The 20,210-nt window shown below is 37.5% G+C and overlaps 1 protein-coding gene across 4 annotated transcripts in view; it reads left to right on the top strand.

The window, feature by feature from the left end:
• REEP3 (receptor accessory protein 3) overlaps positions 1 to 19,273 on the top strand; it is a 98,805-nt gene extending 79,532 nt beyond the window's left edge. For 2 of the 4 annotated variants that reach the window (XM_067025538.1, XM_067025537.1), the window contains 3 exons: positions 7,688 to 7,835; positions 14,955 to 15,109; positions 15,781 to 19,273. In XM_067025538.1, coding sequence (XP_066881639.1) covers positions 7,688 to 7,835; positions 14,955 to 15,109; positions 15,781 to 15,837 — 360 coding nt within the window. In that variant the 3' untranslated portion in view covers positions 15,838 to 19,273. The remainder of the gene's footprint in view (positions 1 to 7,687; positions 7,836 to 14,954; positions 15,110 to 15,780) is intronic. The other 2 variants (XM_059055383.2, XM_059055387.2) reach the window with 1 other exon arrangement.
• The last annotated feature ends 937 nt before the right edge of the window (positions 19,274 to 20,210 follow it).

Raw genomic sequence — 20,210 nt, 5'->3', positions numbered from 1 at the left:
CCCATTTGCCTTCTTTACTTTTTTTTTCTTCTTTATTTGGCTGCATTGGGTCTTCGTTGCTGTGCGCAGGCTTTCTCTAGTTGCGGTGGGCGAGCTGGGGCTGCTCTTCTTTGCGGTACGGGGACTTCTCATCGCGGTGGCTTCTCTTGTCGTGGAGCACAGGCTCTAGGCATGCCTGCTTCAGTAATTGTGGCACGCGGGCTCAGTAGTTGTGACTCGCAGGCTATAGTGCGCAGGCTCAGTAGCTGTGGTGCACCGGCCTAGTTGCCCCCCCCACTCCCGGCATGTGGGATCTTCCTGGACCAGGGTGCGAACCAACGTCCCCTGCTTTGGCAGGCAGATTCTTAACCACTGCGCCACTAGGGAAGTGCCTGCTCTCTTCACTTTAACACTTAAATATAGTTTATAATCCTGTGTACTCGGTGAGACACCTCCCTACATATTGTCACTATTTTGTAGGATATTAATTCTATTTTGACTTACTACTTCTAAACTCTGTGTGAGGAATCAGAAACCCCAACTAGATTATCTTATCCTGGTTCCCTTCTCATTTATTTTTATTTTATACGTACTTTGCTGTCATCAGTATTTAACATCCGATATATTTATTCAACATGTATGTATTTAACATCTATATGTATGTATGTTTTTAAATATTTATTTGTTTGTTTGTTTGTTTATTTATTTTGGTCGCACCCAGTCTTAGTTGCAGCATGTGGGATCTAGTTCCCTGACCAAGGATCGAACCCAGGTCCCCTGCATTGGGAGTCGGAGTCTTACCCATTGGACTTCCAGGGAAGTCCCTATGTATGTATTTAATGCCTACCATATAGTAGGTGCTTGGGATGCAGCAATGAACAAAATAGATACAGTCCTTACCCTCACAGGCTACTACTGTCAAGCTAAATGTCTGTATTCACTAACTGAAAATTTTACCTCATCTGTGGTTGGTTAGAGCCTACCCCTTGCCCTCCACTATAAAAATAAGCATTATCTGGTAATTCCCTGGCGGTGTAGTGGTTAGGACTCCGCACTTTCACTGCCGAGGGCAAGGGTTCAATCCCTGTTCGGGGAACTAAGATCCCACAAGCCTCGCGGTGCAGACAAAAAAAAATAAATAAAAAATAAAAGAAAAATAAACATCGTCTCACAGAAACACTTTTCTGTAGAAAGGCTATAAAAGTAATTCTATACCTATGTTTCTCTGGCTTCTTTGTTGTTCAGTGTTTGTTTTTATTTATACATTTAACAAATCAAAACCACCTCCCCACTTCAAAGGCAGGAAACAGAGATCATAAAAGTCATCTAAGTTACCACTGCAGAACAAGCAAACACACATCCTGTAATCTGAATTCACTTTGGAATGCTCTCTTTTGTTTGTGATCTCGTGATCCTTTTGTTATCAAGCTCACTGTATGAGGCAACCCTCACCATTCTCCTCATGAGCACAGGAATGCTGGCATCAACCATACTGCATTTTATTCATTAGAAATAGTCGTTAAGGATGCTGAACACAGCATAATGTTAACACTATTGGCCTCAAGTTTTACTGTGCCTATTTTAAAGTAGGGGAAATTAGTTTCTTCTCTGGAGATGTCAAAGAAAGGCAGCGTGATGGAAGAATCACTGAACCAGACGCTTCATACCGAAGAGTAAATTGAAACTGAAATAGGAAATAGGTCAAGTTTAAGGAGAAACTGCAAGAAAGCTAATAGAAAGACTTGAGAATTATTAAACATTTTTTTGCAATATATGGTTTGTTAAAAATATCTTTCAGGCTAAAAATATTGGACTCTCAGTGTGACCTTTAAAGATCAGCAGTACCCCTGACTAGTTTTCCCAGGTTGAACCGCCTGAGCATGTTAAAGATGAAAATAGGAATCTAATCAGAACATTTATTACACCATAAAGCAATTTTCTGAAAATGTTACTCAGTTCTGTGACCTCATTACCAGGCATCTGTTACCAAGGTCAGTGTACAAGTTTATTTTGGCTGAGCAAAGCACGAGCATATGAAGGAGCTTCAAGGATTTTACTGAGGATGTTCAACATCCCATAGCTCTCACATGAGAAATGCCGGTGGCTTTTGTACAGATGAGCAACACTCCTGCCGGACGAAGGACAGATGAAGAAAAGTACTTTTAGTCGTATTAACCATCTCTTGGGATTTTCTTTGGCAGCCTCTTCTTGGTGAATTCTTTGGCAGATATTATAAAAAATCAGTTATCACAGAAATGAGAGTATTAAAGTTAAAATTTCTGAAATCTTATTGACTGTAAATGATGATGATTAGGTCAGAAATCCTGACATCTTGCTGTCTGTTTTAATGGCTTTCTGTTTGTGAAAGGATTTGAGGAGATTCAGCTGCTTAGTATCATCCATTTAAAAGGGGAGCACTTCTTTAGACAATGGAGAAGAAAGATCATATTTTTTTCTCTGCAATCTAGGAAAGCACAATATTATAATGAAAGTTGAATTCTATAGCAGTTGAGTTGTCAGCATTTTTTAGCCCTGATTCTGCCACTAATTAGCAGGGAGATTTGCGGCAGTCATCTGCACTGATCTAAGTATTTATTTTCTTACCCGTAAAATGAAGGGGTAAAAACTGACTTCTAAAACCCCTTATACTCTAAAACAATGGTTCTCAACTGGGGGCAGTTTTGCCCTCCAAGGGACATTTGGCAATGTCTGGAGACGTTGTGGGTTGTCACAAGTTAGAGGGGGTTGCTGCCAGTGGCACCTCAGGTAGAGGACAAGGATGCTGCTTAATGTCCTACAAAGCACAGGACGGCATCCCCACACACACGCACAGAATTATCTAGCCCAAAATAGCGTTAGTGGTGAAGTCGAGAAACCCTGCTCTAAAAGTATGATGAGTCAGAAAAGGCTAAAAGAATACATAAATATGTATAGGTAGTTTGGGTGGTGGGTTACAAATAATCTTTCTTTTTTATATTTTTCTCTGTTACAAACATTCTTCAATAAATGTATATTGCTTTAATCTTAAAACCACTAAAATATATTTTTCACTTAATGCAAATGCAATCAGTTCCATTCTCAGCTTGATCAGATTGTGTTAAATGTTCATAGGGAAAAGCCATTTCCCTAAAAACTGGGGACTGACCCTATCTGCAGTTACAATGTAGTATGTCAAAGATCAACAAGAAATAGAGCTTCGTGGCTATTCATTATTGAACGGTATCATAAAAATTGTTCCATAAAAGATTGTTTGTATGCTTGTAAGATTATAAAGCATTGCTGATTATGTTTTTGAATTCTTAATTTTAAAATGTGAAGAGGATAGGTTGAGGTTTTATACAAAGATGCTGATAAGCACGGTAAATTCCCCTTATTTAACACAAAATATAGTAACTTTAATGTAATATATAACCAGGATATGAAGTGTTTAAACAAAGGCAGAATCGTTTGGCTATAAAGAAGTTAGAATTAGTCATACATGCAGGGTCCCTTTTTACAGATGCCAACTATAGACTTGGATACTTGAGCAGACATTCAGATTCTCTAGTGCCCTTGGATGTAAGTGAGCTCTGTGTGAGGCCAGCTCGGGAAGCTGCTTCTCAGCTGAAGGATTCTTTCCAGAGCTTGAATGCGGTCGATTTGGTCCCAGCACTCCCACCCAGTCAGCCCTTACAGTGTTCTTAGTTTCTAAAATGGATGTTCTGGGCTCATCCAAATTCAAACCCCAAGAACTCAGAGTTACCTGAAGGCAGGAACACTTCTACTTATGATGTGAAATGTTCTACAGAATGCTTTTTAATTATTTTGACTTTTGCTTTCTCATCATAATCTTTCTGTTACCTTCTCTTTGATTTTTAGGACCAATTTTAACAGACAGTGTACATACAATTCTGTAGAGAATAGGATCTAAAAGACTGGGATATAGAATTACCTTGTGGATGGTAACGCCCTTCCAACTTATTGACTAAGACTGCTCTTTCCACACGTATTTTCCTCCTCAGACTAGAACCTGTCTTCATTTTTTAAATACTTTTTAGCTTAATATTGTATAAACCAAATGGAAGAAAATAAACAAAGCATTTTTTAAATTTTCTTTTATATTTCCCTATTTAATGACCTTACAGTGCTCTTTATTTGTTCACATGGGTTCTGTTATATTTACTGTGCAATGTCCTTTCCTTTCAGCTGGAATGACTTCCTGTAGTATTTGTTATAGGGGAGGGCTGCTAGTGACAAATTCTTAGTTTTTAAAAATCTTTGTATGTCTGAATTTGTTCTTTAAAGGACAGTTTTGCTGGATAGTGAATACACATTTGAAATTTTTTTTCTCTCAAAACTTTGAATATGTCATCCCAGTGCTTTCTGTCCTCCATGGTTTCTGAAAAGCCATTATTAATTTAAACAAAATCTCAGTATCTTTTGTATTGTTATTGACAAGTGACTATAATTCCCTCTTTATGCCCTCAAAATGTAAAAACAATTTTTCTTCTAATTATGGGAGTGAGGGGTTTAGATATTGGAAAAATGATCAAGAAATGGATCAGAAATTCTTATAGTATACTATGTTACAATTAAAACTTCACTATACCATCTATGAAAAATTTTGTAATATGAAGAAATTTTTGAAAAAAATCGCTCATCTGCCTAAACATCACACTGTTTTCATTTTTTAATATTTTTCCCTAACTATAACCATACTGCATACTTGTGCCCATATTTTGCATGATTTAGAATTCTGAGGTGGAGGGTAGGTATTTCCACTTAACATTTTATTGCAAACATAATTCCCTTATTAATGGACTTTTTGTGCTGAATATATAAAAATTAGAGGGAATAGGTCTGCCTTTAGCTGCAATTATTTTATAATGACACCTCTCCTTTAAAGTGGTCACATTGGATACTTATAATTTATGTACTTTTTTTTTTTTCGGTACGCGGGCCTCTCACTGTTGTGGCCTCTCCCATTGCGGAGCACAGGCTCCAGACGCGCAGGCTCAGCAGCCATGGCTCACGGGGTCTGCCGCTCCGTGGCATGTGGGATCTTCCCAGACCGGGGCACGAACCCGTGTCCCCTGCATCGGCAGACGGATTCTCAACCACTGCACCACCAGGGAAGCCCCCTTTTCATTATTTTGATTAATTTTTTTTTTTTTTTTTCGGTATGCAGGCCTCTCACTGTTGTGGCCTCTCCCATTGCGGAGCACAGGCTCCGGACGCACAGGCTCAGCGGCCATGGCTCACGGGCCCAGCCGCTCCCCGTAATGTGGGATCCTCTCGGACCGGGGCACGAACCCGTGTCCCCTGCATCAGCAGGTGGACTGTCAACCACTGCGCCACCAGAGAAGCCCTATGTAATATTTTTGAAGTTCACAACAGTGCAGTAGTTCTCTCCCCATATTATTTCTATTCTGGACCCATTAGAAAATATACAGTGGAAAAAAATGATTTTTCAAAGTGATAATGGCTGTTGAAGCGCCGTGGGTCTTCAAGGAGCCCCTTTCTGCTTTTGTCTACAGTACCTGGCCTTTTTGGGGGATTGATAATACTTGGGGCTAGAGGGTTGGTTACTCAAGAGCTACATTAAAATGCATACTGTATATAGATCACCCAGATACCTCAGGGTTGGTCCTTGCTCACCTTTAATGTAAACCTGAAGCAGACTCCTAGTGATTGGTGTAATCTACCCATGTAGATACCCATGACTGTACCTGTAGTTTGGTGCTGAAACTCTCTATATAAACTCCAATATTTACATTAAAACATGCTGCAGCCTCTGGAGAACTTTCCAACAGTCAAGAGTAATGAAAAAGAAGAGGCGTAAAAAGAGTATTTAGTTTACTTATTACATACTCAATATCAGTCCCATACCACATGCACTCAGAGAACAGAAGAAGCCAAATATTTGTCCCTCTCTAGATTCTTAAAATCTTGCTCTGGAGGCAAAATATATAAAGTACAGCAATAGAACTAACATTAATTTGTGAGTTCATTTGTGAGATATGCCCAAAGTAATTAGTTGATTATAATCATTAAAGATACCAAAGTTTGTGGGTGCTATAAAGTTAGACTGATTCAATGGCACTTTGACTCATTTGCATGCTGAGATGTATCTTTCTTGAGTTGGGAGGGTTTGGGAGTTACAGTAGAGGGTATCATGGACGTATATTGTCATTCATTTGGCAGTAGGCAAACAGTCAAAAACTGCTGAGAGAGGGCACAGAAATACAAAGGTAGGAATAGAGAAAATGACAGTTCTGAGAAAACAAGGCATCTGTTTCACATGATCACTGGTCACTTCCTTTTAGTGTGTGTCTGAAGTCTTCTGTCATCCTCTATTTAAGAAGCAAATGGTATCTGATAAAAATAGAGTATAATGAATTAAACTTTGTCAAGAATGTTTAAAGATGTGTGGAATCCAATTATTTTTATTGAGGATATAGACCCTTTAATTTAACAATTTTTTCATAATTCAAAAAATATCATAGAAATTACAAAGCTTAAGTGGGGTATGAAAATGGTGTTTGGGTTTGACATAATAGGATATCACTCACTCGGAGTAGCTGAAACAAGACCTTTTTCTTCAGTGTAAAATACATGTTAGCAGTAATGTTGGAATGTTTGTAGTGCCCTAGGCTTTGTAATTTAGAGATGAACCATTATGGATGAGTTCTACAGTTGCATTATAACTAGAGGCAATCATAAATTCACATGTGTGAGAAGAAGAAATAATAAGTGTAAAAAAAACCTTTAGAAGAATATTTTTAATCCAGCTATAAATAAGAAATGAGTCATCTGTATGCTATGCAAATTTTCAAGTGGGTAAATTTAGAAATTATTTTTTTCTCTTTACAAAACTTTATACTTTGGGGGGAAATGTAGTTATGTCTGAGAAGTTCAGAAATGTCCCTTTCAAAGCTGTGCAATGATGAAAAGCATTGAACTTTCTGCAGGAATGGGAATGTCCTGTATCTGCACACTGTCCAATACAATAGCCACTAGCCACATGTGGCTATTGAGCATTTGAAATGTAGCTAGTGCAATTAAGGAGCTGAATTTTTAAACTTAGTTAAATTTAAATACCCACTTGTACCTAATGTCTACCATATTGTGTAGGCTTTAAAATGACTTAAAGTCAAATTGTGTGTATTAGTAGATATGCTTTGCCAGATGGTGAATTCATTAACTGAATATCGTTTCATACTCAAGGTTCTTTGGCTCTTAAATTTTTTTTACTGTGTTCTAGGTAGAGCCATTACCATTCCTGACTTAGCTTTAAAACAGCATCTCTTTTACTTTAAAAAGTTCTTCTGAATCATAAACGTAAGCCTCAAAGTGCTACTTTTAGGAGAGAGAAATATTATGGATGATGTTTACAGAGAGGATAAGCTCATACATTTTTTTACATTCTTGAATTAAATTTAAAGCTGAAATGTTTGGGAGTGGAATGTACTGATGTCTACAACTTGCTTTGAAATGCATTAAAAATTGATTGATGGATGGATAGATGGTAAATATGTGGTAAAGCAGATATAGCAAAATATAAATGATATATGGGTATCCACTGTAGAATTCTTTCAACTTTTCTGAATGTTTCATTTTAAAATCAACGAACTTCATGATAAAATGTTGGAGGAAAGTTAAATGGAAACATATTAAGTATTTTAAAGTGGATTTCTTTTCTTGGATCTATCACTTCTCTGTTAAATAGAGCCAAGGAGCAATAACTGAACGTTTACGAAGTTTCAGTATGCATGACCTAACAGCTATCCAAGGTGATGAGCCTGTGGGACAAAGACCATACCAACCTCTCCCAGAAACAAAAAAGAAAAGTAAACCAGCCTCCGGTGAATCACCAGGTGTGCTTGTTTTGTTTTAATGTATTGTTCTTTCATAATTGGGATCTTGAGTCAAGATGGGTACTAAAATAATACCTGGTCGCTACCTGAATTTGGGTAAACAACATTTATTTTTAAGCTTATATTCTTGAGCTTCACACTTAACTGTATGTAGGTCTCCTCCTCTAAATTTTCTCTAAATAAGGTTAGTGCTTGCTTTTTGTTCACTCTGGAGATAATCCAGGTAAGAAAGTAGCAGTAGCGCCTTGTGCTGCCATGAATTTTTAGAAGCAGTGAATGTGGTTACCCTCTACCACCAGCGCTAGCTCTGACCTGTGATCTCTACTCTTGCTACTCAAACTATGTAGTGGCATCTGAGTTTTATAATTAAACCCTCTTTAATGTAAGTGCTGTGAACAAAGAAGGATATTGACTTATAAGATAAAAAGTTTTAAGCAGGTGACAAAAGATGACAGGTTTGAAAATAGGATTACTCCAATGGAAAAATGTGTTGAAATCATGATTGTAGACTAAGAACTAACTTGTTCTAATGTAAATTATAAGCATGTCATAGTTGGTACGTTCTAAAATTTTAGTAAATTTTTGTGATCTTAGAAACATACACATAAACAAAAAGACATAGTCCCTTAGTCATTTTTTTCGCATATAAGAAAGTTGTAGTTCAAGGCCCAACTGAGAACTAAGATCTTCAGGATATTTCTTATTTAAAGTATTTTTAGGTCCATAAGGTACAGGGTTACTTGATCTTTTTTTCTTTTTTTTTTTTTTAAGTAGAAGTTTTCTTCTGAAGGAGACTGAAAATCATCCTTTATAATTAAAACCAATTTGAAAAGAGCAGTCCCGAAGTGAGAGGGTAGCATTGACATATATACACTACCAAATGTAAATTAGCTAGTGGGAAGTGGCTGCATAGCACAGGGAGATCAGCTTGGTGCTTTGTGACCACCTGGGAGGGTGGGAGGGAGACGCAAGAGGGAGGGGATACGGGGATATATGTATATGTATAGCTGATTCACTTTGTTATACAGCAGCAACTAACACACCATTATAAAGCAATTATACTCCAATAAAGATGTTAAAAAAAAAGAGGGACTTCCCTGGTGGCACAGTGGTTAAGAATCTGCCTGCCAATTCAGGGGACACGTGTTCGATCCCTGGTCCGGGAAGATCCCACATGATGCGGAGCAACTAAGCCCGTGTGCCACAACTACAGGGCCTGCGCTCTAGAGCCCATGAGCCACAACTACTGAGCCCCTGTGCCACAACTACTGAAGCCCGTGCTTCGCAACAAGAGCAGCCACTGCAATGAGAAGCCCGCGCACCACAACGAGAGAAAGCCCGCGTGCATCAACAAAGACCCAACCAACGCAGCCAAAAATAAATGAATTAATTAATTTTAAAAATGAAAGAAAGAAAATAACAGTCCCTTCTTTTTGTGTGTGTGTGGTACGCGGGCCTCTCACTGTTGTGGCCTCTCCCGTTGCGGAGCACAGGCTCCGGACGCGCAGGCTCAGCGGCCATGGCTCACGGGCCCAGCCGCTCCGCGGCATGTGGGATCTTTCTGGACTGGGGCACGAACCCGCGTCCCCTGCATTGGCAGGGGGACTCTCAACCGCTGTGCCACCAGGGAAGCCCAGTCCCTTCTGATAAAGGAAAAATAGTGAACCTTCTTCTAAGTTCTCCCCAGAATGAATAACTTTAAAAAGCTGGTGGCTATTATCTAAGAGGTAGTAATTAAGTATTGGCCAGTGATTAAGGTACTAATGCCTTTAAGAGTGAGGAAACTTTGAACCTTGAAACATCATCCTTAATACTTTAATAATGTAAAAGTAGTCCCTAATAGGCATTTTCTTAATATGCATTTTAAAAATTAGGTATACTGATTTTGTTTATGGGGACTGCTATATGTATTTTGCTGGTTTGGACCAGTAATCTGAGCCCTTTATCAGCAGTTTATTCACAATTATACCTTAGAATTGGTTAAGAATTGTATTCCAATTATTTAAATAAAAACAATTAAGATATTCATTTTTTAATATCATGAATTTTTTTCTATTTTATTTACTTCCAAACTTCCTCAAGAAAAGCAAGTTGCTACATTTTTTAGTGTGGGAAGTATATTTATATTGCAAAGTCTGTTTACTAATAGTTTGTGTAATCAATACAGTTAGCTCAGAACACAAGCAAATTCAAATATTTGGAAAAGTGGTTCCCTTTTGAAAACTAGTAATGGCTTGCTCTGAGTGGTTTGAGGTTAGCTGATTGAGAGAAGTCTTGCTTTGATGAAGTTACTCAAGTCCGCATGTTGTCACTATGGGAAAAAGAGCTCCCTCCAAATCCTTTTTTGTAAGAAAATAGACACCTTGAACATGATGTTCACTTCCTTAGAAAGAACACCACATCCTGATAAGTGGAAATATTTTTTCTGCAAAGAACCTGCTGCTCCCATATTAGTTAAAAGTGGTTCAATATTCAGTTTCAATATACCAGCACATAAAGAGATTTCTGTTTTGTCTTGTTTTTGATGCTTTACATATTTATTTAATCCTTAAGATGACTATGCAGGTTAAATATTTTTATCCTTATTTTGTAGATGAATAAACTAAGACTTAAGGAGATGAAATTACTTGTCAAAGACCACATACTCAATGACAGAAATGAAGTATCCAAGGTTCCTAACCTAATTCTTACTCTTTTTTTACTTTATAAAGAGACTGCACTTAGTGAGACACTTGGGCTGGAACAACGAATTCAAACAATTTGGCAGGGGTGACCTTAGAGATGCTTTAGTCAAAGATGGCAAATAAGTGACATGCCTCCTCTCTGCTTCTGTGCCCATGGCAGCCATTGAATCCCTCTCAACACAGTGCCCCAGACAGCTCAACTGGCTCAGAGTTGGCGTTCACATAGAAATGTATTCATCTCCCATCCACCTCAACACCTTACCAGATAGGAAAACTGAGACCCAGAGAGGCAAGACTCACTCAAGGTCTTAACAGCTGTTAAGTGGCCAAGTACTCATTTCTCCTCACATGGATCCAGGGCCCCTTCCACCACGATAACTAAGGCCCCTTCCAAGTCAACTTTCCATGATTCTGCACTTACATTAATACATGGAAACTGCTTAGAACAGTGCCTGGTCCATGCTAAGTACTGGATCAGTATTGGCTATTATTATTATAAGGGGGGAGGGGGGTACTTAAAATATACCAATTCTAAGATGTACGAGCTATGAATAAAACCAGGTCAGTTTGCAAAAGCATCTGCTACTTTTCCTAAAATGGTAACAGAGCTCTGGGCCGAAGGTGGCCAAACAGCTGCAGCCTTAGGCCTCAGGCTGCTGGCAACACAGTCTCCTCATTCTTAGGTCCTCAGTCACTCCTCCTCAGGAATGTGCATGGACAGCCCCATTTTGAGGATTTTGCCCAGTCTAGACTGATGACGGAAAGCAGCTGACCTTGGCATCACCTTTGTTGGCGCCAGCAGCACCCCACCAGCTTCCCCTTGCCTGGGCTTGGAAGACCTGCAAACCATTCAGCCAACTAGCCGGGCTCCTGTTCAGATAGGGCATCCAGATTCGGGCTTTTCTCGTAATCTCGGCTTTCCCTCTCCTCCGAAGTCTTTAAAATCCTCAGACAACTTTGATTAATAATATTTCCACCACTCACAGCAGAATTTTCATACATACTCATTTTCAGGTTTTTAAGTGGAATAGAAAATGAATATTTTATTGAAGATATTTGACTTGACTCCTCTCTTTTTGATGCAGTTTAGTTTAATAACTTGCTAAATTAAGCTTGTCGACTTCATCTCCTAACAGATCCCAAACTTGGCTACTGTCTCCTCAGTCCCTGGACTTTTATCATTTCTGGCCTGTTGTACTGCAGTAACCTCCCTGCTTCCAGTCTCATCCACTTCTGATTCATTCTCCAAAGTGAAAGACTCTTTTAGAGAACCAAAATCGAATCATGTAACCCTCCGATTAAAATGCTTCAGTGCCCCCTCCCCGTTGTTCTCTGAAGCCCAAGCTCAATAGCATGTGGTATATTAGCTCCCCAGCCTTGGCATCCCTCTCCTTCACGTGCTCGGTGTATAGAATCATGAGTCTTTCAGGATTCGGCTTAGCCACCACCTCCTACGAGAAGTCTTCTCTTACCACCCACATCCCCTACTGTGTGCTCCTGTAGCACCTTGTCCTTGTCTTTTATTTACAGCATTTATTACAGTATTGTTCTGCCCACTAGACTCTGTCTCCTCTACTGAACTGTATATTTCTTAGGGTAGAAGAAGACAGTTGTGTGTTTTTCAACATAGTATCCCCCATAATTCAGTACACTGCCTCACACATAGTAATATTTTTAAAATATCAATACTTGTGGAATAACAAATCAATCCATCACTTTTCCTGAAACAATATTTAGAAAACTAAGATTTTTTTTAGTTGAAATTAGGAAACAAAGAATAAGATGTATATATAATTATCATTTTGAATGCAATACCAATTCCTAATCACGTAAAGTGAGAGGCAATTGAAATAGCAAGGGCCTTGTTTGTTGAAATGTAACCTTATGCTTCATCTGTGGCCTTAGAGAACTTTTTGAGCACAGTTGCTTCTTTTCTGATTCTTTCCTTGATTCCTTATTCTGTGTTTTACCTTAGTTTTATTATATTGGGATTAGGGGTATTATATAAGCAACAGCAATAGAGAAAAATCTACAAATGGCAATCCAAAAATATTTTTTCTGGTTTATATTCCCCATTTATAGAAGTAGTACAATGTTTTAAATAAAAATTTGGCAACTTTTAAAAAAGGAAAAATTAAGAAATTTAAAATCACTTAAAAGCCCACTTCCAACAGATGTAATGGTTTCATTTTTATGTTTTTCAACACTTTGTTTCATTACATACTTTTTTTCCACTTAATATTGCACCAAGAGGGTTTTCCCAGGACTACTGACCCCATTCCCTCCCTTGGCCACACTGACCTCCTCACAGCTCTTCCACACAGTTATGCTTCCTAGTGCCCCGGGGCCTTTGCACATGCTGTCATGTCTACCTAGAACAAACTTCCTCCGACTGCTTCAGGAAAGCAAAGAATCTTGACCTATGTAATGACTGATTCTACTTCCAAATCCTTTCCTGATTTCTAGCCTAGAAGTCTGGCAGCATGAACCTGTACTTCCTTAATATACAATTAAAGATGTTTATCTTATTATGAGACCAGGAAGCTTTTTTTAACATTAATTTTTATAGGAGTATGGTTGCTTTACAATGTTATGTTAGCCTCCACTGCACAACAAAATCAAAATAAATCAGCTATACACAGACAGATATCCCCTCCCTTTTGGACTTTCCTCCCATTTAGGTTACCATGGTGCATTAGGTAGAGTTCCCTGTGCTATACAGTATGTTCCCATCAGAGACGAAGAAGCTTAATTATAACTCTTCATGGTTTGCTTAGTGATGCTCAAGTTATTCACGTCCTGTGAGAGCAGATCAAGAAACAATTATTCAGTATACTTTTCTTCACATGCAAGAAGTCCATCTCTTGCCCCCTCCTGAGCCTGGAAAACCTGCTACTTTTTTCTCATCTGAAGAAGGTATCTATGATCCTTACCTTTATTGAAGGAGAATTTGAAACATAATGGGGCCTTGTAACCTCACCCGTCTTTTTTTTTTTCTTTTTGGCTACTCCCTGCGGCTTATGGGATCTTAGTTCCCAAGCCAGGGATGGAACCCCGGGCCCTTGGCAGTGAAAACACAGGGTCCTAACCACTGGACCGCCAGGGAAGTCCCTCACCCCTGTCTTTATAACCTACCTAGTACTCCAGTTGCCTTAGACTTGAGCCCCCTCTCTTGTACCATCCAGGCAGTAGTTCTCAAAAGTGTGGGCCCGGGACCAGTAGCATAAGCATCACCTGGGAACTTGCTAGGAATGTAGATTCTCAGCCCCACCCCAGGCCCAGCAATGTGTGGATCCATAAATTCTCCAGGTGACTCTAATGTGTGCTAATAAGTTTGTGCTAATAAACTCTAATAAAGTTTGAGCACCACTGCTTCAGGAATGGGAGTGTTCTTGTCCCTGAGTCCCAGCCTCAGTGTGCTCTCAGATTTCCTGACAGTAACCAGCCTCACTGCCTGGATGTTTGCATATTGGCCAATGGTAAGTCTTCGCTTCTACACATAGCAGCCTGTTAGCACACCCACAGGATCCATCTCTTCCTGACCCTCCTGATGCTGGCTGTTTTCTTTGACTAACATCAGTCATCATAGCCTGTGGTGTTTCTAGTTACTGTAGCCTGTCTGGATGGGTTTTATCTTAGCAGCTGCAGCAGTGTTGTTTTAACTTCTCCATCACCTGCCCCCAGTGAATTATCTTGCCCAAAGTTCTGTCCCCTTTGGGTCTTATATGACTCCTTAAGTTCACTCTACTATTTCTGGTCTTGACAAAAGATTCCACACTTTGGGGGGTGAGAAGGACCCTGAGTTCCTAATTAAAGTCAAAGGTACAAATAACAGACCAAAACACACTGTTGCTTAGGTTGCTTAGAATTCACAAAAGGGGACTTCCCAGGTGGTCCAGTGGTTAAGACTTTGCTACCAATGCAGGGGGCCTGGTTTCAATCCCTGGTCAGGGAACTAGATCCCACATGCCACAACTAAAGATCCTGCATGCTGCAACTAAGACCTGGTGCAGCCAAATAAATACATAAATATATATGTATATATATATATATATATTTTTTTTAAAGAGTTCACAAAAAGGAGAAAGGGCAGGAAGAAACTTTTCACTGTCTATCTATTCTTTGATTTTTGAACAAGACAGCCGTGTTAATCTACTAAAGAATAAAGTATTTTTAGTTATTCTGAAAAATGCATAGTAAAAATAGGAATGGCCAGGGAAAACTTCCTGGAAGAAATGAGTTATGAGCCTCCTCCAGAATAGTGCAAGGCACAAAGATTGATGGTAAAGGGCAGGGAACACCTTCCAGATGAGACAGGGAGAAGAGCAAGCTGGCAAATGCAGACCATGCAGAGAACTGCCAATAGACAGGGTGAAGAGGCGGTGCTGGCTGGCATCCTTTTACCAAAACATACTGGTTTTGACAACTCGTCTAGGTGATGGAATTCCTCTGAGAGATGGAGATGAGAAAACAGATGAAGAAGTGGATGGGCCGTATTCAGATGATGAGATGTTAACACACAAAGGGCTACGAAGATCACAAAGCATGAAATCTGTGAAAACCGTGAAAGGCCGAAAAGAGGTTCGTCAGGTATAGAGTTGTTTTCCCAATGATTACTATTAAGGGGTTTCCCTGCTGCATTAGCATTTAGGGTATCCATAAATGAGGGATTGGAATAATAGAGCACCAGCTATATTTAAAATTCTTTATTCAGATCAGATGGATTAGGATCTCAGGAAATTTAGAAAATGGCAAATTCCTAGTCTTCCACTATAAGTAGAAAATGGTATTCTCACATAGCAAAATCAATACGGTTGATGTGAGTACCCAGTGCCAGCCTTACGCATATGCAAAAAAAAGCAGCTAACAGTATTAAGTATGTAGTTTTGTTTTGAACCAACTCTAAATAAGGATTAAATAGTAAAAGTCTATCCATAATAATATGTTGTCTTTGTGCCCAGAAAGCAGTGGAGGATTTTGGCGAATGACCTCAATGTTCATTGACATGTACCCAGCAAAGCATAAATAATAACAGTTAATGTTTTCATTTTTTATTAGTGATAATAATCTGTGCATATATGCAACATAATGCCAACTACATTTTGGAGTATATAGGTAGTGCTGTCTTTTGAGTACACACTTAGCGCATAATTGATTCTTCATATCAAAAAAGTTAAAAAATTATTACTGTGATTATGAGCTATTAAGTCCTGTCTTATTTCAAAACCTAAGTCATAATAATAACACATTTCTCTCTTCAGGTACGGTATGGGTCACTGAAATACAAAGTGAAGAAGAGACCACAAGTTTATTTTTAGTCATGTACATGTCAAGTATCCCAAGACAAATTATGCTAATACATCAACTTTTTTTTCTAACATCGTATATTCAGGATTTATACATTAATTCTTTAAATTGTGGTGGTGTTAGGGTTTACTTTCATCTATTTAAATAGTTTTTATTTCTTTAACAATTACTTCCAAATCTTGACTACTAAAGGTAGTTATGCAAAAATTGATAGATAGATATATCAGAAATAATAGAATACTGTGTCATCTGTTGTCACATTCTTCAGAACACTGAGTGCCTGGGATGTAAAGTGAAACACAAACCCACAGTTACTTGAAAAGAGTCTTTTTATGGTTCAAGATACACCAGACTTTGTGATATTATATTGTGTTTACCTGTATTTCTGTTACTATCCTCTCTATCACATGAGGATAATAATTAAATAGGCCTCTGATCCAGCAGTGATAGAACAAGGGTATAATGTAAGATAAACTATGCTTTCTATTCTTCAAATTTTTACTTTGTTAATACTTTCTAGTTTTTCCACCATCAACTGAAAGTTTTCAAGGCAAATGTTTGAAAACCAGGTATCTACATAGCACTTTCATTCCTGACTAGTTTTGCACACTTGAAAATTGTTTACTTATTTTACAACTGTACATTTATTTTAAGTTTTATTAACACTGTGTTTATTGTATTTGTCATATTCTGGCATGTCAAATTTATGCCTTGAATTACATCATCTCTTTTCCTGTGGGTTTCATTAGTTATATTCATTTAATTTTAATAATAAAAACCAGAGCTTATTTTTCAATTTAACTATTTTTACTTACCTTCTTTACAGATAAGAAGTTATTTTAAAATTCACCAGCTTCCCATATTTAGTTCTGTAGTGTAGTTGAACTTAGCATGTTTTTGTTAACACTGGTTATGTTTTCAGCTTTTAAAAGTGGTAGCTTTTGTGAAATGGATTCAGAGACCAGCATAGCACTGAGGTATCTTCTAATTCATGAAGTTAACCAACAGCCAATCCATTCACAAGCTTGGCACTGATACGAGCTGCTGATTTATAAATCTGGCATTGACTAGAACCATTTGAATCACTTCACTTCGGGCTGAGATAATTTCCTGAAGATATCTGCCGATGCAAAATACAAATGTTGTTAATCTTACATATTAGAAGTTATTAGAATAGATTTTAGAAAATACCATTTTTTTAAACCAAGAGAATTTGAGTTACTGAACTTTGAGGTTTTTTAGGTGGCATAGGTAACTATGCATTATGAACTCTAATATATTTCTGATGATGGTTTTAGTGATCAGTAATCAAATTTGTATGATCATACTTGTTCAGATAATTTACTTGATTTTTCTGTTTGTCCAAAAGAAAAAGCAGTGAGAGAGATTTGTAAGATCTTTGACCTTTCTACCTTCTAAGAAATGAAGCCAGCTGGCAATGTATATTCAGGACCTACTCAGAGTGTTGGTAGAGAACAGAATGTTTACTCAGGAGTACCTTAATATAATTCATAGATTTCTCTTGATACAAGTCTTAAAATGTCTTCTAGATTATCTCACATTCTTGATAAGTACCACCGACTAAAACTTCAACTTATTTTCCCCCAAAGTTTCATTCCATGAATATCTTCATCTATTTTACCTTGACTAATTTTTAGCCTCTTCGTTTCTGGAAAGACTCTTTGTGTTCAAAATTTCTATGAATTCTGGTTATAAACTCTTGGAAGAGAGTTTTATTTATTTTGCCTAGTACTAGACTTCCCAGTATAAATGCTACCTGTGCCATGCTTATCTTTCCTACACAAAGGCAATGTCATCTCAAATTGCCTGACAAGGTCATGTAAGTGACTTTGTATCAAAAACATTACCTTTGGGGGCTGATTTGCACCACTGTATTTTTTTTTCAAGTCTGATTTCAGTATTAAACCTATTCTTTAATTATAGTGAACTCACGAATACTGTCCTAAGTTGGAGGAATTATTTATCCCTCTACACTTCTAGAATCAAAACGTTTTAATGGAGGACAACACTAGTTTCAAAGAGATAATGCAAGTCCTTCTGTTTAATTGTATCTCTTTACACTTAACAATGCTTCCTCTGATGTGTTTGTTATATCCTTATATACAGTCAATGTCATTTTGCTGTTCTGTGATTTCCTTTCTTTCCTTTTCTTACATTTCTTAAATTTGCTTCTTTTCTTTTATGTGTGTTTTAGCATGCTTTCTTTTGAATTTTGTATAATAAACGTAAATTTTTGTTTCTTTTAAGGTGGAACAGGTCATTTTTTTTTTTCTGCTTTTAAGTCTAAATGCTTTTAAAAGAGGTATGTTAATCCCTAGAGCACAGTGCCTTGCTTCCCTCATTGCTTACCACTTGGCAGTTGGGCATTGGATGCTGCACGAGCCTTTAGGGCACTGTTTTGGTAGCTGTTAAAGTTTATCCAGAAATTGTAGTTGGTGTTTTATTTTATTATATAGTCATTCAACTTGTTCATAATATTAACTATTTCCAGGGTTTGTTTGAAGTACCAGTTGATCTATTCTTTAGTTCACCATATTTTTTCTGGTATAAAAATGGGCCAGAAATAAGCCTTATTGCTAAGGAATTAATTATGTAAACCCCCATAGACCCTGCATAAGATTCCTTCCACACACTTCCCTATATGTATGTGGAATTGGGTAGAAAATGATGCTGCCAGCATTACCAATTATAAATACTTGACTACACAGATTGATGGAACAAAATTATTAAAGTGTTTTCAGGGAACTTAATCCATATGTCACCACCAAAGATTTCTACAGTGTTATATGATATGTAAATATTCCAAATTTCTGTAAAACATTGGTTAGATAAATGTTTTTCTTTCTTTCTTTTTAAGTAACACAGTTTGTACTCTGGAATGCTTGAACTTTTGTGTTATTAAAAATAATATAACTGTTAAATATTAGTAATTTGTATTTTTAATTGGAATGAACTAAATTTTTATTTTGATTTTCTTTTATCAGGAAAAGTAAGAAGTTAATATGTATTGAAAAGCAATTTCCTATGTTTTTTTCTGTTTAAGTTGATCCATTTGCAAAGCAGTTAGGTAAATTTTGCAAAGATCATTATTGTGGTATGCAGTGTATGTTTCTCAGTAAACGTCACTTAAGAGTAAAGCTTTCTGAAAGGAAAGTACAGAGTTTATTCTCTTAATGTTTTTAAGATTTAATCTTCTAGTAGTTTTCTACAGATATAATGTATTTTAACTCTTTTAACATTGACCATGAATTAATGTTTTCTCTTCTAACACCTTTTAAATCTATGTACTTTAGTAGTTAAGAGAAAGCAGTTTTGCAATTTTTAATCCCTTTGTAAAGGCTATCTTTAGGCCGAGTATGGCGGTAATTTTACAAATGTGGTTTTTGAAAACTTTAATATAAAATAAACTCATTTTATTAGCAGTAACTTGTATTTTTTTCCTGTGTCAGAATATATATGTTAGGTTCCATGAAATGATATTATTTATTACTGAGTGTCTCTTGATTAAATAGTAGACACCATAGGTACACACTTAAGATAAAAATCATAGAGCAAATTATAAAAATCATATACATTCTTTGAAATATTGCCATTTGCAACAACATGGGTGGACCTAGAAATATCACACTAAGTGAAGTAAGTCCGAGAAAGACAAATACTATATGATATCACTCATATGTGGGTTCTAAAAAATAATACAAATGAATCTATATACAAAACAGAAACAGACGCAGAGACATAGAAAACAAACTTATGGTTACCAAAGGGGAAAGGGGTGGGGTATACATTAGGAGTATGGGATTAACAGATACAAACTACTATACATAAAATAAAGGGCCCTCCCTAGTGGCACAGTGGTTAAGAATCCGCCTCCCAATGCAGGGGACACAGGTTCGAGCCCTGATCCAGGAAGATCCCACATGCCACGGAGCAGCTAAGCCCGTGCGCCACAACTACTGAGCCTGCACTCTAGAGCCCATGAGCCACAACTGTTGAGCCCGTGTTCCACAACTACTGAAGCCCATGCTCTGTAACAAGTGAAGCCACCACGATGAGAAGCCCGTGCACCGCAATGAAGAGTAGCCCCCGCTCACCACAACTAGAGAAAGCCCGTGCACAGCAACAAAGACCAACACAGCCAAAAATAAATAAATAATAAAATAAATTTTAAAAAATAAAATAAAACAGATAAGTAACAAGAATTTACTATATAGCACAGGGAACTATTCAATATCTTGTAATAACCTATAGTGGAAAATAATCTGAAAAAATATATATATGTATAGCTGAAAAAAATCATACATTCTGGAATGCTCATCCATAGGAGTACAAAAGAAACAACTGTTAAATTGAATGTTAGAAA

This window comes from Kogia breviceps, chromosome 2 (assembly GCF_026419965.1).
Source record: "Kogia breviceps isolate mKogBre1 chromosome 2, mKogBre1 haplotype 1, whole genome shotgun sequence".
Classification (NCBI taxonomy): domain Eukaryota; kingdom Metazoa; phylum Chordata; class Mammalia; order Artiodactyla; family Physeteridae; genus Kogia; species Kogia breviceps.
The sequence above is the reverse complement of the archived record's forward strand: the minus strand, read 5'-3'. Positions and strand labels throughout refer to the sequence as shown.